The sequence below is a fragment of the Archocentrus centrarchus genome, unplaced genomic scaffold (assembly GCF_007364275.1).
Source record: "Archocentrus centrarchus isolate MPI-CPG fArcCen1 unplaced genomic scaffold, fArcCen1 scaffold_30_ctg1, whole genome shotgun sequence".
Classification (NCBI taxonomy): Eukaryota; Metazoa; Chordata; class Actinopteri; order Cichliformes; family Cichlidae; genus Archocentrus; species Archocentrus centrarchus.
In genome coordinates this window covers 3,354,104-3,371,145 of record NW_022060259.1, presented here as the reverse complement: position 1 = coordinate 3,371,145, position 17,042 = coordinate 3,354,104, and the positions used below count along the sequence as shown (strand labels likewise).

The 17,042-nt window shown below is 39.1% G+C and overlaps 1 protein-coding gene across 1 annotated transcript; it reads left to right on the top strand.

The window, feature by feature from the left end:
* The first annotated feature begins 783 nt into the window (after positions 1 to 783).
* Positions 784 to 16,262, top strand: LOC115776290 (septin-1-like). The gene is made up of 3 exons (XM_030723906.1): positions 784 to 839; positions 14,687 to 15,695; positions 16,089 to 16,262. The coding sequence occupies exons 1-3, from the start codon at positions 784 to 786 to the stop codon at positions 16,260 to 16,262; spliced, it is 1,239 nt and encodes a 412-aa protein (XP_030579766.1).
* Positions 16,263 to 17,042: the final 780 nt, after the last annotated feature.

The following is a 17,042-nucleotide window of genomic DNA, read 5'->3' as shown; positions in this document are numbered from 1 at the left end:
GGTTCATGAGTAAAGCGCATGAAAACATGAACCTGCCTGACAGCGCCCTTCCAGACCTTAAAGATGCTGCTGAAGTCAGAGGGTGTGAAAAAAGGAGGAAAAAAATCAGATTTCACTGAAAATGATTATCTGTCACATGAGAAAATATTCAGTGCAGATGGTTCACGGGCTAATAAAAACTCAGCATTCATAAAATGTATCAAAGTCCAGCTGAACGGACCATCAGAACCACCCTCCCCAACCTGCAGGACATTTACACCAAGCAGTGCAGGCTGAGGGCCATGAAGATCCTAAAACAGCCCAGCCACCCCGGACACTCTCTCTTCTCCCTGCTCCCATCAGGCCGGCGTTACCGCTGCCTGAGGGCTAAGACTGAAAGGTTGAAGAAGAGTTTTTACCCACAAGCCATCCGTCTGCTCAACTCTGAGCCCTAACTGGACCATTATTGCACAATGTAAATATTATAATTTATAATCTATAATTCCATGTAAAAGTGTGCATAGTGTATAGTATATAGAGTATAGTGTATATTGTGAATTACTTTTTTATTTTTATTCTTCTTCTTCTTATTTATATGTGTGTGTATATATGGTTGCAGGTACAAAATACATTTCACTGTGCATTGTACTGTGTATAACTGTGCATGTGACAAATAAACACTATCTTAAAATCTTAAATCTTAAACAAACATACAAGTACATGCCAATAAAACATTTACAGTGCCATAAAAAAAAATCAGCTCTTCTTATCCACTGATGGTTCATGAGTAAAGCGCATGAAAACATGAACCTGCCTGACAGCGCCCTTCCAGACCTTAAAGATGCTGCTGAAGTCAGAGGGTGTGAAAAAAGGAGGAAAAAAATCAGATTTCACTGAAAATGGTTATCTGTCACATGAGAAAATATTCAGTGCAGATGGTTCACAGGCTAATAAAAACTCAGCATTCATAAAATGTATCAAAGTCCGTGCAGATCAAATATGAAACCAAACTCAGTCAAAACTTCAGTTACCATAAAGATTTTTTATCACAAGCAATAAATCATCAGCTGTGTGACCTGAAACCTCGAACATTTCTCAGGTCTTCCTACAGGTCCTCAGTCTGTTTATTAGTCTATTTAATTAGTTTTTAAATTAGTCTGTTTAATTAGAAGTAATTCAACCAGCAAACTGTCTCACATCTCAGCTTTAAAAACAGAAACACTGTGACTATAAGCTGCTCTTCATTCAGCTGTATGCAAAACTTTGACCCATCTTGTCTTCAAATGCTGCACAGTGTCTATTTTACTACATGAGTTTGAATACATTAACAGATGGTTCAGTTAACTGTCACAGATTTACAGATTGAGGAACATGAAGGGGATTAAATATTAAACTAGGCTCAAAAGTTCACCTGCCCTAAAGAAATATTTTTTCTATCATAATAAAAAAAACCCAATAAAACAGTTGAGTAATCAGTGATAGAGATCAGGTGTGCAACACATGGCTGGAAGAGACCGGCCAGAAGGTGGAACAAATGTCGAGCCTACCCAAAGAACAAAAACACACCCACACAACACACTGGCATAGTCCCCACCCGAAGAGGGTGGGGACTATGCCAGTACCTCCCCCTCAAAGGGAGCCTCCAGGCGACGTCCCAGGCCTGTTTGGGTGCCCACGATGGAACTCCCGGACCATGGAAGGGTCCAGAATCGCAGAATTCCAATTGTTTGTGAAATCAGATTTTTTTTGCGTGGTCGTTCGCATTTCTAAATATATGCAACTTGTATGTGATCTGTGTGAGTGAACTGCAAGTGAACCTAAAAGTGTCCCGCATGCGCAGTACACTACGCAATAATGTCACACATAGCAAGCGTGCTCATTGTTTGCAGAAGTAAACATGGATAGTAATGGTGGAGCGTATCTTGCAATTTTAATTTTGTTGTCCAACTGGAGCCAGCACATTAACAACATAATCGTCTTAAAGGTACTGCACTGCAGTGGTTTGAATCATATCTATCTAATAGACTCCAATTTAATTATGGAGTTCCACAGGGTTCTGTGTTAGGACCAATTTTATTTACATTATACATGCTTCCTTTAGGCAGCATTAGTAGAAAGCATTGCATCAATTTTCATTGTTATGCAGATGATACTCAGCTTTACCTATCAATGAAGCTAGATGACACACATCAATTAGTTAAACTGCAGGAATGTCTTAAAGACATTAAGGCCTGGATGACCTCTAATTTCCTGCTTCTAAATGCAGATAAAACTGAAATTCCTGTACTTGGCCCCACAAATCTTAGAAACATGGTGTCAAACCAGATACTTACTCTGGATGGCATTACTTTGGCCTCCACTGAGAAATCTTGGAGTCATTTTTGACCAGGATATGTCCTTCAATGCACATAAACAAATATGTAGGACCGCTTTTTTGCATTTGCACAATATTTCTAAAATTAGAAACATCCTTTCTCAGAGTGATGCTGAAAAGCTAATACATGCATTTATTACTTCTAGGCTGGACTATTGTAATTCATTATTATCAGGCTGTCCTAAAAGCTCCCTGAAAAGCCTTCAGCTGATCCAAAATGCTGCAGCTAGAGTACTGACAGGGACTAGAAAGAGAGAGCAGATTTCTCCCATATTGGCTTCTCTTCATTGGCTCCCTGTTAAATCTAGAATAGAATTTAAAATTCTTCTCCTCACCTACAAGGTCTTGAATAATCAGGCACCATCTTATCTCAAAGACCTCATAGTACCATATCACCCCAACAGAGCACTTCGCTCTCAGACTGCTGGCTTACTTGTGGTTCCTAGGATACTTAAGAGTAGAATGGGAGGCAGAGCCTTCAGCTTTCAGGCCCCTCTTCTGTGGAACCAGCTCCCAGCTTGGATTCGGGAGACAGACACCCTCTATATTTTTAAGATTAGGCTTAAAACTTTCCTTTATGATAAAGCTTATAGTTAGGGCTGGATCAGGTGACCCTGAACCCCAAATTCAGTATCTCAGAAAATTAGAATATTACTTAAGACCAATACAAAAAAAGGATTTTTAGAAATGTTGGCCAACTGAAAAGTATGAACATGAAAAGTATGAACATGAAAAGTATGAGCATGTACAGCACTCAGTACTTAGCTGGAGCTCCTTTTGCCTGGATCACTGCAGCAATGCAGCGTGGCATGGAGTCGATCAGTCTGTGGCACAGCTCAGGTGTTATGAGAGCCCAGGTTGCTCTGATAGTGGCCTTCAGCTCTTCTGAATTGTTGGGTCTGGTATATCACATCTTCCTCTTCACAATACCTCATAGATTTTCTATGGGGTTAAGGTCAGGCCAGTTTGCTGGCCAATTAAGAGCAGGGATACCATTGTCCTTAAAGCAGGTACTGGTAGCTTTGGCACTGTGTGCAGGTGCCATGTCCTGTTGGAAGATGAAATCTGCATCTCCATAAAGTTGGTCAGCAGCAGGAAGCATGAAGTGCTCTAAAACTTCCTGGTAGAGGGCCGTGTTGACCTTTGACCTCAGAAAACACAGTGGACTAACACCAGCAGATGACACGGCACCCCAAACCATCACTGACTGTGGAAACTTTACACTGGACCTCAGCCAGCGTGGACTCTGTGCCTCTCCTCTCTTCCTCCAGACTCTGGGACCTTGATTTCCAAAGGAAATGCAACATTGACTTTGGTCAGAGAACATAACTTTGGAGCACTCAGCAGCAGTCCAGTCCTTTTTGTCTTCAGCCCAGGCGAGACGCTTCTGATGCCGTCTCTGTTCAAGAGCAGCTCGACACGAGGACTGTGACAGCTGAAACCATGTCTGCATACGTCTGTGCTGGTGGTTCCTGAAGGACTGACTCCAGCTGCAGTCCACTCTTTGGGAATTTCCCCACATTTTTGAATGGCTTTTGTTCCACAATCCTCTCCAGGGTGCAGTTATCCCTGTTGTTGTTCACTTTTTTCTACCACATCTTTTCCTTCCCTTCGCCTCTCTGTTAATGTGCTTGGACACAGAGCTCTGTGAACAGCCAGCCTCTTTAGCAATGACCTTTTGTGTCACCCTCCTTGTGCAAGGTGTCAAAGGTCGTCTTTTGGACAACTGTCAGGTCAGCAGTCTTCCCCATGATTGTGTAGCCTACAGAACTAGACTGAGAGACCATTTAAAGGCCTTTGCAGGTGTTTGAGTTAATTAGCTGATTAGAGTGTGGCACCAGGTGTCTTCAATATTGAACCTTTTCACAATATTCTCATTTTCTGAGATACTGAATTTGGGGTTTTTGTTAGTTGTCAGTTATAATCATCAAAAAAGAAATAAACATTTGAAATATATCAGTCTGTGTGTAATGAATGAATATAATATACGTTTCACTTTTTGAATGGAATTACTGAAATAAATCAACTTTTTTCATGATATTCTAGTTTTATGACCAGCACCTCTAGTTACAAAGACTGTTTTATCAGACAGATTTTAGGGATTCAGTTGAATCAAGTTCGCTAATAGTAAGTGACCCAATTGTGAAACAGTACTCAGTGTGTGAAAGAATCTTATTATAAACACAACTTGGCTCAAAAATGACTCAAAATCCTTGAAACTGTATAAATTAACTTTTACAGCGTTAGATCGTTTTTGGCATAAATTTTAAGGTTAGGTTAGAGTTTATTTTGACTCCACGATACATAGTCTCATCATTTAGACAAACTGTGCTAAAAACAAAACAATGCATGCAGATAAAGTTGTTCTAAAGTTTCCAAAAATGCACTGATGATGTGATGCCCCAGATCTTAAAAAGGTAGGGGAGATTTTTTTTCAACCGTTTATATGAAATCATGTGACTGTAGGGATTCCACCCCTTTCTCTGCTGCAATATAAACCCTTTGCTGTTTAGTATCACAGAGTTTCCTGGAACTTACAACACAGGTAAGACCACTTTGCTATTTATAGGAGACCCTTCAATCATTTTTTTTTTATTACCCTTAACTAAATGATTAAAAAATTTTTCATCACCTATAATCTGGAATATTGCCAGTTACAATATGTACATAAGAACCACTTAACCTTTCTTGGTTCAGAATTATTTTTTTAATTATTATTAAAAAGTCAACACTGATTTGGTTGACCAACAGCAGCAGTCATGTTTCCCACTAAATAGATGTTCTTTGTCAAATACATAATAAAATAGTTTCAGAGAATTTAGAGACTGCACATTAATACTGCTGCTGCACCTTGAAATGCACCAAGAATCTGGAAAAGGAAATAAGTCAGAGATTAACTTTCAAATACAAAGACGAGGATCTGAGAAGGATTTAAATGACACACATATGTTAACTCAGGTGTAATTATTAAACAGTGGATGGATAAAATGTAGTCTTAGTGTTTCCTTTATTTATTTCCCCCCCCCAGATAGCAACACCTTTAAACCTCATTGGGCTGAGATTTCTGTTCCATTTCATCATCATGGCAAAAGAGTGAGTAACACAAAATTAACCATTTACATAGCATGTAAAAAAAAAAATGTTAGTATGTTTGTTATGTTTAAAACTTTTGCTGGGAGTTTCATTTTCATTCAATGTTACAGTACTTATTTTTCTTTCTTTCACACCTTTTACATTTCCCACCAAACATGAATGATTTGTATGGCCACTGCAACTTAAGTTACTGGGAGTTTGGCTTTTTATGGATCTTCTTGTTGCAGCTGTTTACCAGCTGATGTCTCAAACCTTGTTTGTGACTTGTTCAGACATTTAGTAACCACATGGACTGTCAAAGAATTTCTTGTATTGTCTCTGAGGAGGACACCCTCTAATTACCCATAAAGATGGTCAGAAAAATAATCTAAACATTAAGATCTTTCCTCCTTGACAGTTTGAGACACAGTTGGTCCTTTTAGCCTGGTGTATTTCCTATCAGTGCGTATGTTGTTTTATTGTGGCTCAGGTTAATGTTGCACTTTCCACATCTGATATACAGATTCAAACAAACAGATTATCATCATTTGCCTTATTTTCAGTCTCAAGGAAAGAAAAGCAGCCTAGGCCTATAGCAGCATAACTAAAGGAGGGTTCAGGGTCACCTGATCCAGCCCTAACTATAAGCTTTATCATAAAGGAAAGTTTTAAGCCTAATCTTAAAAGTAGAGAGGGTGTCTGTCTCCTGAATCCAAGCTGGGAGCTGGTTCCACAGAAGAGGGGCCTGAAAGCTGAAGGCTCTGCCTCCCATTCTACTCTTAAGTATCCTAGGAACCACAAGTAAGCCAGCAGTCTGAGAGCGAAGTGCTCTGTTGGGGTGATATGGTACTATGAGGTCTTTGAGATAAGATGGGGCCTGATTATTCAAGACCTTGTAGGTGAGGAGAAGGATTTTAAATTATGTTCTAGATTTAACAGGGAGCCAATGAAGAGAAGCCAATATGGGAGAAATCTGCTCTCTCTTTCTAGTCCCTGTCAGTACTCTAGCTGCAGCATTTTGGATCAGCTGAAGGCTTTTCAGGGAGCTTTTAGGACAGCCTGATAATAATGAATTACAATAGTCCAGCCTAGAAGTAATAAATGCTGGTTAGACACTGTGTTTCTAAGATTTATGGGGCAGAGTACAAGAACTTCAGTTTTCTTTTCTTATTTCAAAGTATTTTATTGTTTTGATTATAGAAACAACAAAATCAGACAAAAAAATAACAAGTCCACATATGTTCTTTTTGTCACACAGGGACTTCAACATTTTCCAGCTGAACTTTTTAAAACAAAGTTTTATCTTCCCAATGCCACCACAAGGTGGAGCCTAAAGAATTGCTAAAGAGGCAGACACAAACGTCAGAAAGGTTAAAAAAAAAAGAAAGAAAAAGGAGGTAGGGCAGGGCATAGATGTGAACAAGTTAATTCTACTCTAAAGAATTTGCACTGAATATTTTGTCATACTGGATTTTGTACTGTAGTTCTTATTGCTTCTAGCTGGAGCAAAGACATGATGTCACGTACCCAACATGAATATTTTGGGGGTGTGGGGGCTTTCCAATTAGAAAGAATCAGGGTTATAATAGTTTTGGATTTTACATTATAGTTTAGTTTTCGTTAGGTTTTACTTTTTGTTCTCTAATTCAGTTAGTTTTAATTAGTTTTCAGAGTGGTTTTGATCATTTTTATTAGTTTTTATTTTTGGTTTAATGCTTAGTTTTAGTTTAATTTTAATTAGTTTCAGTATTAGTTTTAGTATTTTCATACTTAAACAGGTGCAAGATTTAAGGTGTACAAATCACTACTGTGTAATAAAACTTGACAAAGATACCCTTTAAAGAAGTATATTCAACAACCAACTGTTCACAGACAGCAGCACTACGTGCTAAATGTGTGTAATATTAAGGACACACATGAACATCAGCAGGGAGAAACAAAGAAAAACATGAATTTCAAAACTCAAAAATAAAGTTCAGCATCAATACAGCAGATTAATAACACCTACATGTGGTGTTTGACAAAAACAAACTCTTTGAATGAGTCAAAGGTCTAATCCAGCTGCATCCTGATGTTGAAGCTGCTTCTGTTTTGGAGCTAGCTTGGTTAGATGCTCCTAATTAGACTTGCAGGGTCTTTGTGGCCTCTGTACACAACCTACGGAGTGGCCCACCTCATGTCCGCATTTATGCTTGTGTAGCTGGATTAGGTGTGTTAATTACCTTGTGGTCGCTTGCTGGTGTTTTACGGTATATGTGGTGCTGGCTGGGACTTTTTTTTTTTGGTCCTTGTTCTTTGCGCTTTTGGCTGCAAACATATTTGTCCCTTTTTTTTTCACTTTCTTCATTCCTTCACGTCCATCCCGACAGTTTCAACAGTCTCCCTCCAGGAATTTGATGACATTTGTGAGTCTTTAAATTGATGCTTTGATTATTATTCCTGATTGTTATTCTCTCCCTGATAAAGCAGCCGGCGAAAAGTAGCCGGAAACGCACAAGGACTGAACAGGTTAATCACAACGTTGTGGGCTGCGCGGACCCGAAAAGTAGTCACATTTCTCCAGAGGTGCACGTCAGGTTACTCCGTAGGATCAGAGCATTTTCTGTAGCTGCCTTGTGCGCTGCTTTCTCTGCAGACCGCTGCCATTACTTTTTGAAACCAGCGCGCTGAGCGCACGTACGCACATGCACACGCACACATGCATTTGCCCGATGGCGCTCCCAGCTTAAACTCGGAGAGCGGAAAAAATGATTTCATATTAATCCACAAGGCTATAAAAAAATGACAAACAAGAAAATGAAAGTTTATCTATAATTTCAGTTAGTTTTGTAAACTCACAATACAGTTTTAGTTAGTTATTGTTTTTTCCTGTTAATTATAGTTTTTATTTATTTCACTTAACGACAATGTTTTTTTCAATTTCAGTTTTCGTTATTTCATTCGTTTTCATTAACTATAATAACCCTGGCCAGCACCATGACTACATTAAGTTTTCCTTTAATGTACAGCCTCTTATTTTTTATGTTATTTTATTTATAGTGTGACATTACAGCATACAGCCTACACAGAACTTTAACAATACGTGGCTTCCACATGTAAACACGTAGCAGTTAGCAAGATGACAGCTGTTTGTCTCCCCGATCACAGCCTTTGGCCCGTCCAGTGTTTCAGTTTCAGTGATCGGAACAGTTTGATATCCAGATAAGTGATATACCTGCATGACTACATGACCCTAATCAGAAGATAGAGGAACAGCTGACTTCCTCCACCACTCCACTTTCCCTTAGCATGACTGATGCTAAGCGTTTAGCTTGGCCAATGCTCTGGCTCGGCTCTACAGCTGCTTTAAGGAAAATAAAGTTGCCTTGTTTGTTCAGCATTACGTTATCGATTTTATTGCTTTGAAGGTATTATATGCCTCGGTGCTCTTACAAATACGTAATTCTCCGCCATCAAAACCTTCAGAAAAAACAAGGTAACTGATAACTTCGAGCCATAATTTCACGTCATCTACCCAGTCGGTGAGAAGTGACATGTGAGGCACTGTTACTGAATTGTCCTCACTGCTTTTTAAAACATCCTTGCAATGCCATTACGCCATGTAAAAGAAACTGCATTGTAAAAATGTTTAAATGAACAGCAAATGTGTAACCCTGCAATGTAAACAACAGTGCAAGCGGAAGTAAACCACTGGATTCCGCTACGAATTATGGGTAATGATGCAAGATCAGGAATACTGTGGATCGCTCAGCCTGTCTGCCGTCATGACAGCTAACAGCACCAACGCCCATAAATAAAGAATTTGACAATATAACATCACTTGAAGGTATAAACATGACAGTGACGTTATTTTTTATATGCATGGAGAGCTGCAGCATTGAGTAAAGTTATAAAAACTCACCAGCCCCGGGTCCAGCACAGGCACTCTACCCCCTCGATACATTATGCCATATAAGGCCAAGAACGTCAAGAAAACGACACCACAGCTAAATATGTTAACTCAGATGGCCTTCAGATTTTCTAAGTTTTAATGTTCGGCTAACCCGACACCTCATGCTACACCAGTTTGGCTAGTTTTAACCTCTCACAAAAAATTGCAGTTGTACATACCGTGATATCCAAACGCATATACTTACGTTAAGCAAACTATGTATATTAATCAATAAACTTGCGCAAAGGGAAAATGAATGCAGCCATAAAAAATATCATGCAAAAACTTACCTTGTCACGATGTAAGCTCCAGACTGCATGAGACTGCTGCTGTCCCCGCTCTTGAACAAACACGTCACAGATACGTTGAAATTCTGGGAGCAACTCTGTCAGGTGTTGATTTTAAACTCAACACCAGATAGAGTTATTTAAATTTAACTCCCTGGAATAACACCAACTCTTTTGGGAAACTAACACTCATATCGTTGATCTAGACTAAACAAGTGTTGAATTAACACTGTATTTTTAACAGACAACAACAACACTTGAAATCTAACACTTCTGATTTTGCTGTGTACATACAAGGCTGATTTAAGACCAACCACCTTCATGTTCACCTGTGGAGCGTTTTTGTCTTCCTACATTATTGCCCTTTATTGACTGACACATGTAATCTGTAATGAAAAGGTTAGTGTATTTCCAGTCTGAATCTAAGTTTCCTAATTTATTCAGATTAAATTGAGCTAAATTAATTTTTTGAGACTGAGTAACTGATTTATCTGTTGCTTCAACTCAAGGCAATTTCTACACAAGTGCACACACAGTAATGTATGCGTTTGTATTGTATTATACAGTCATCTTTAGACATGATAGAAAGTCACTGAGCTTCAAGGGTGTTTCTGAATGCACGGGTACTTCCTGTTCATCTTCTGCATGTCCTTTTGCTTTCAAGCAGGTGAGAAAAATTCTGACCATTGATGATTGTGAACTTCATTAAAAACAACTGTCTTGGTATGATCCAACTTCCTTAAAGTCATGAAATGATGTTGAGGGGCATAAAAATAAAATAACAAAATGTCCAGGTTTGTAAAGACTTAATGAAGCAGAAATAAAATCAAAATAAAATCACATTTTATTATGAAGTTTAAAGTATAATAAATGAATGTAAATCAACAAACCTAAATCAAATGAAAGAAGTTATCAAACTCTAAAAAGGCCAAATTAAAGAACCACTCAAAGAAAAACTACTCCCCTGCTAGCTGGAGAACACAACCACACACTAACAGCTCAACACACACACACACACAACTGAAGCTCACCACAGTACCAGTGCAGACCCACTGGATTTTTATAGGTAATGTTCACTACTGATTACTGAGTGCAGTCAGCTCTGCACTGGATCTACAGGAGTCAGAGACAGCAGGACCAGTGGCGGATCTATGATTTTTCTGAATAAGGGGCCATCAAGGGGCCACAGTATTCATAGAGGGGCCAAGTATTTGTAGTAGATGTACGGACCAATAAAAATGAAACTCATTACATTAAAGTTATGGTAAATCTTATCACCATGAGGTGTAAGAATTCAGTGAACTTATGTGCCATTTCACTAAATAACAATATCAGACATTTCATAGATTACAGCATTAACTGTTGTTGCTCTCCCTAAATGATTTCTGACCTGATGAAAAGGGGCTGGAGGTGTCCTGCTCCTGACCAGCCTCTGGACTATTGTGTCCTGCTGCTCTCTCCCTCCTCTCACCCTGCTCATCTTCAGCTGGCAGACTCACTCTTTTGCTCAAAAACTGCTGAATTCCCACCTGAGACCGACCCTTTCTTTTCATATTCTTCTCTATCACTGCCAAACATTATAGTTAATGTTATCACACAAATGCAAATTACAAAAAAGTACATGAATTAGTGAAATGCTAACATTCATGTCCAAACACAAGAAGGGCCTCAGTTAACATTACTCTTAACTAACTTTACTTCTTAATTTAATGTTTATCAGACTTACGCTGTGTGACAGCTGTGAGTAAAAAGGGATTTATGACTTATCATTACCAACAAACTCCTCAAAATGTAGACTGGAATCGGTTGTCTGTTCAAAAAACTTTCTCCACAAGATCATTCAAATCTTCGTTTTCTTCTGTAAGCTTTATTCATGCTGGACATTTCCATTTGGCTCATTAGTGCTACTGGTGTTTTGGCATGGAATTGCATCCACCTATATTTTGATCCTCTTCTTGGACAAAGGACAGATGAGTGACAGGACAGGGGCACTTCAGGGGGCCATTCAGATTTCAGATGGGGCCAATGCCCCTGTGGCCCCGCCCCTAGAACCGCCCCTGAGTAGGACACTGACTTGTCACCGCTTGCTGGGGCTACAAGAAATGAGTTTCCTAAATGTTAGTTTTCATATCTTTTCTCATCATGGAAGAACAGGGCTTCACCCTATGCCAGCTGGCTTTGGAAGATTGGGGAGTATAATCTACATTACTAGCTTGTTTGATGTTGTGTGTATCTTCGAAGGGACTGTGATGGAATTTAGCTTGTAGCTAAATCTTATACAAGGCTTCCCTCCCCAAAATTTTTATGCATGAATCCTGATAAGGAACACAACTAAAGCCAAGTTAAATGAAGCTGTAAGTGTAACCGGCGCCACACTGCCTCTGCACTCTAGGCTGCGGCAACCCCTCTGCGTTGTGTTGGCAATAAAGAATTAAAGGAGTTGTCTGTTTCTTTGCCGACTGAGGCAGGTTTATTCTCCCACATCTGTGTGAATAAACACAAATTTAGTACAGCGACCTCATGGAGCTTCTGCATGCACGCCCTCTCCTCTCATCAGCGCCTCTTGCCGACTGACGAGGTGTGCGCTATGATAGCACATCTTATAAAACACATAAAAACTTGGAAATACATAAACAAAAATACACAGTGTTGTGATCATATAGTAATAATTTAACAAAACAATTCTTAGGGACAACCTATACCTGACACAACAGTGGCAACTGTTTATATGTACTTTTTCCAGAACAATGAATAAACAGCAAACAAGAACATAAATATTTATACAGTAAGTTCAAAAGAGTAAAAAGATGAACAAAAACAAATATACATGTTATAAATAAAAAGGGAGCTCACATACCTGTGTGAATAAACGCAAATTTAGTACAGCGACCTCATGGGGCTTCTGCATGCACGCCCTCTAGAGAACAAACCGGCAAACACATGAGAAGCTGCCTGTATGCTCTTGCAGCCTAGCTTAATACTAGCTTGTTGCAATCGAGTGCTGTACTCACAAAAAAAAGGGGATTCACACTAAAAACAATCAACAATGTCTCAACGCTTAATTTATGAGCACAACAAGCAAGGTTTGAGCCGTATTTTAACACTTCTAACACATTAAATCACTCCATAACCAGAAGCACGAACGTAACCTCACCTCCTCTCATCAGCGCCTCTTGCCGACTGAGGAGAGAGAGGCCCGAAACCACCGGAAGTGACATAACAAAATAAAAGCTCCCAAAACATAACATGGAAAACAAATACATACATATATATGAAAAATAACAACAAAACCAAATAACAGGGGATGGATTCTTGGTGGAATATGAAAAAAAAAATCTTAGCATTTTAAATACACCCGCTACATAAGCTGTATGAAAATGTTAGAACATTTTTAGGTTGTGTACAGCATTGAGCTTCTAACCATAGGATAGGATTAGGATAGGTGCCTTTTCAAAGATTTCTCTTCTCTTTCCCTTCTTTCAGTTCAGAGTTGTAGTTAGTATATTGTACTCAACACTACAACCATAATGTTCAACCACAAAACTAAACATTATCTGTGCAAAACCAGAATTTGCAGCATTACTTATTAGAGCCAGGGTTATTATAGTTAACAAAAACGAACGAAATAACAAAAACTGAAATTGAAAAAACATTGTCCTTAAGTGAAATAAATAAAAACTAAAATTGAAAGGAAAAAACGATAACTAACTAAAACTGTATTGTCAGTTTAAAAAACTTACTAAAACTAACTAAAATTATAGATAAAATGACCTTCCTTTTCTTGTTTGTCATTTTATTTAAAAGCCTTGCGGATTGATCATTTTCCGCTCTCCGAGTTTAAGCTGGGAGCACCATCGGGCAGCTGTGCGCGTGCGTGCTCACCAAGTCGGTCCGCAAAGTAATGGCTGCGGTCTGCCGAGAAAGTGGCAGAGTCCCATATGGAGTTTCTTTGAGTCCGATAATACAGATAGAAGAGTGTCTTGTTGTGAATGATGACAAATGTATGGAACACGTCTCAGTGAGGAAAAAACACCAACATCAAAGTCCACCTGAGAAGCGCACACAAGGCAGCTACGGAAATCGACGGAATGTGGAGTTCACCTCTGGAGAAATGTGACTACTCCTCGCTGCCACGCAGCCGCAACGTTGTGATGAACCTGTTCCGTCCTTGTGGGTTTCCGACCACTTTATCAGTGAGAGAATTACAATCAGGAACAATCAATATAAGGACTCACAAATGTCAACAAATTCCTGGAGGGAGCTGCTAAAACTGTCGGAATGGACGCGAGGGAATGAAGAAAGTGAAAAAACAGGAACAAATGTGTTTGCAGCCAAAAAACTGAGCACAAAGAGCGAGGACCAAAAGAAGTCCCAGCGACCGTAAGGTAATGAACTCACACAATCCAGCTACACAAGCAGAAATGCGACATGAGGCCACATATGGAGCATCTAACCAAGCAAGCTCCAAAACAGAAGCTGTTGTTAATCTGCTGCACTGACGCTGAACTTTATTGGGAGTTTATTGTAGAATTTATTGAGCTTGGAGTTCATGTTTTTCTTTGTTTCTCTCTGTTGATGTTCATGTGTGTCCTTAATATTACACACATTTAGCACGTAGTGCTGCTGTATGTGAACAGTTGGTTGTTGAATATATTTATTTAAAGGGTATCCTTTGAGTTTTTATTACACAATAGTTACTCTTGTACCTTGAATCTTGCACCTGACAAAGTATGAAAAACAAAACTAATACTGAAACTAACAAAACTAAACTAAAACTAAGCATAAACCAAAAATAAAAACTAATAAAAATGAGCAAAACTGCTCTGAAAACTAATTAAAACTAACTGAATTAAAGAAAAAAAGGTAAAAACTAACTAAAACTAAACGATAATGTAAAATCCAAAACTATTATAACCCTGATTAGGGCTTTGAAAAATCATCTTAAATGTGGTTTACAGAAAACCTGAGACAAAAATAGAAAGTATCATCTCAAATGTAGAATAAATCCACTTTAAAAGTGTGAATTATCAACTTTTTCAACAGGAACTCGAACAAACCATCCAAATACGAGGACATTATCTCCAGGAGAATTGGGCACCATTCAGGATCTCCTGCTGTCTACAAGCTGAACGCAAAGGAAGAGAAGTTTGAAAGTCTAACGAGAATTACTGTTGGTGAAAAAAATGTGAATAAGATCAAAAAAACCATCTTACTTGTGGGTGAAACAGGAGCAGGAAAATCTATTCTTGTCAATGTTCTGATCAACTACGCCATGGGAATAAAGTGGGAGGATTACATCTGGTTTCAGATCGTAGAGGAGGAGGAGAAAAGTCAGACAGAAAGTCAGACATCAGATGTGATCGTGTACGAGATCTTTGGTTATGAAGATAAAACTCTGCCCTACTCTCTGACCATCATTGATACTCCTGGATATGGAGACACCAGAGGGATTGAACATGATGCCACTGTCAGTCAAAGATTATTGGACTTCTTTCTATCGGAGGATGGAGTTCATGAACTTCATGCAGTGGGTCTGGTTTCAAAAGCGAGTGATAATCGGCTGTGTGACCGATTGATGTATGTCTTCGATTCACTGATGTCTCTGTTTGGAAAAGACCTGGAAAAAAACATTGTAGCTCTCATCACACACTCAGATGGAAGAAGACCTAAAAATGCTCTTCAGGCTCTTGAAGCTGCAAAAATTAAATGTGTCAGAAATGAGAACAATCAGCCTGTTTACTTCCTCTTTAATAACTGCCAGCAAGAAGACCGAACAGAGGAGGAAAAATTCCTGAAACAGGCTGATGAAATATCAGAGACAGGACTGAGAGAGTTCACAACATTCCTGGAAAAAACTGCATCTAAGAAACTGAAGATAACTGTGGAAGTCCTGAATGAACGAATCACACTGAAAGCCTGCATTCAAAACCTGCGAGAGAGAATCGAACTGACTGAACTGAAACAGGCAGAAATCAAACAGATTCAAGAAGGTCTGAAGAAACATGAAGAAGAGATGAAGAAGAATGAGAAGTTCACTGTAGAAGTTGATGAGGTCTACAAAGACAAAGAGCAGATACATTTTAGGAAGAATTTGTTTACTTACAAAGCAGCTACCTGCTGTACTGTCTGTGAGGAGAACTGTCACTATCCATGCAACAAGACAAACAAACCTGAAGGCTGTAAGGTGATGAAAAAAGGCTGCTGTACTGTTTGTACTGGGAAGTGTCCTGCATCAGATCATGTGAAAGAAAACTGGAGATATGTGACCAAGACAAGGAAAGTTAAGAAAACAATTGAAGATGTGAGAGAGAAACTTGAGAAGAATAAATCAAAAAAAGAAAAGTTGAGTCTTTTGGAAAATATTAAAAAAGAAATGAACCAGCTGACAGCAGAGAGGTCAGAGTTACTGGATGAGTCCTACCAACATGTTGTTAAACTGGAGCAGATCGCCCTGAAAGCTGATTCAGCGTCCACTATTGTCCATTTGGACTTCCTGATTAAGAAGATGAAGGAGGAACGAGACACAGAGAAGGTCCAGAAACTGGAGGAGATGAAAGACAGAGTGGATGAAAGAACCAGAGCAGCAGCTCGATACATGACTGATAAACAACACAAATGAGAAAAACAGTGAAACAAGGCTTGTTTCAGTATCGGTGAACATGAAACTGTACTTACTTCCTTCCCCCTGCTGAAAATTGTTTCTATGTGTGTTTTGCATCTTTTGCATCTTATCTGTGATGAGTTCAAATCAGTTCAATTCAATTTTATTTATAAAGCGCAAAATGTTTTGTTTTGTATTGTGGGTAAAGACCCTACAATAATACAGAGAAAACAGTCAAAATGACCCCCTATGAGCAGCACTTGGTGACAGTGGGAAGGAATTAGTTAATAATAACTAATGATTAAATGCAGAGTGGGGTATAAATAGAGTAAAAAATGAATAAAGAGAAACAGTGCATTATGTGAACCCCCCCAGCAGACTAGGCCTATAGCAGCATAACTAAGGGAGGGTTCAGGGTCACCTGATCCAGCCCTAACTATAAGCTTGATCACAAAGGAAAGTTTTAAGCCTAATCTTAAAAATAGAGAGGGTGTCTGTCTCCTGAATCCAAGCTGGGAGCTGGTTCCACAGAAGAGGGGCCTGAAAGCTGAAGGCTCTGCCTCCCATTCTACTCTTAAGTATCCTAGGAACCACAAGTAAGCCAGCAGTCTGAGAGAGAAGTGCTCTGTTGGGGTGATATGGTACTATGAGGTCTTTGAGATAAGATGGGGCCTGATTATTCAAGACCTTGTATGTGAGGAGAAGAATTTTAAATTCTATTCTAGATTTAACAGGGAGCCAATGAAGAGAAGCCAATATGGGAGAAATCTGCTCTCTCTTTCTAGTCCCTGTCAGTAC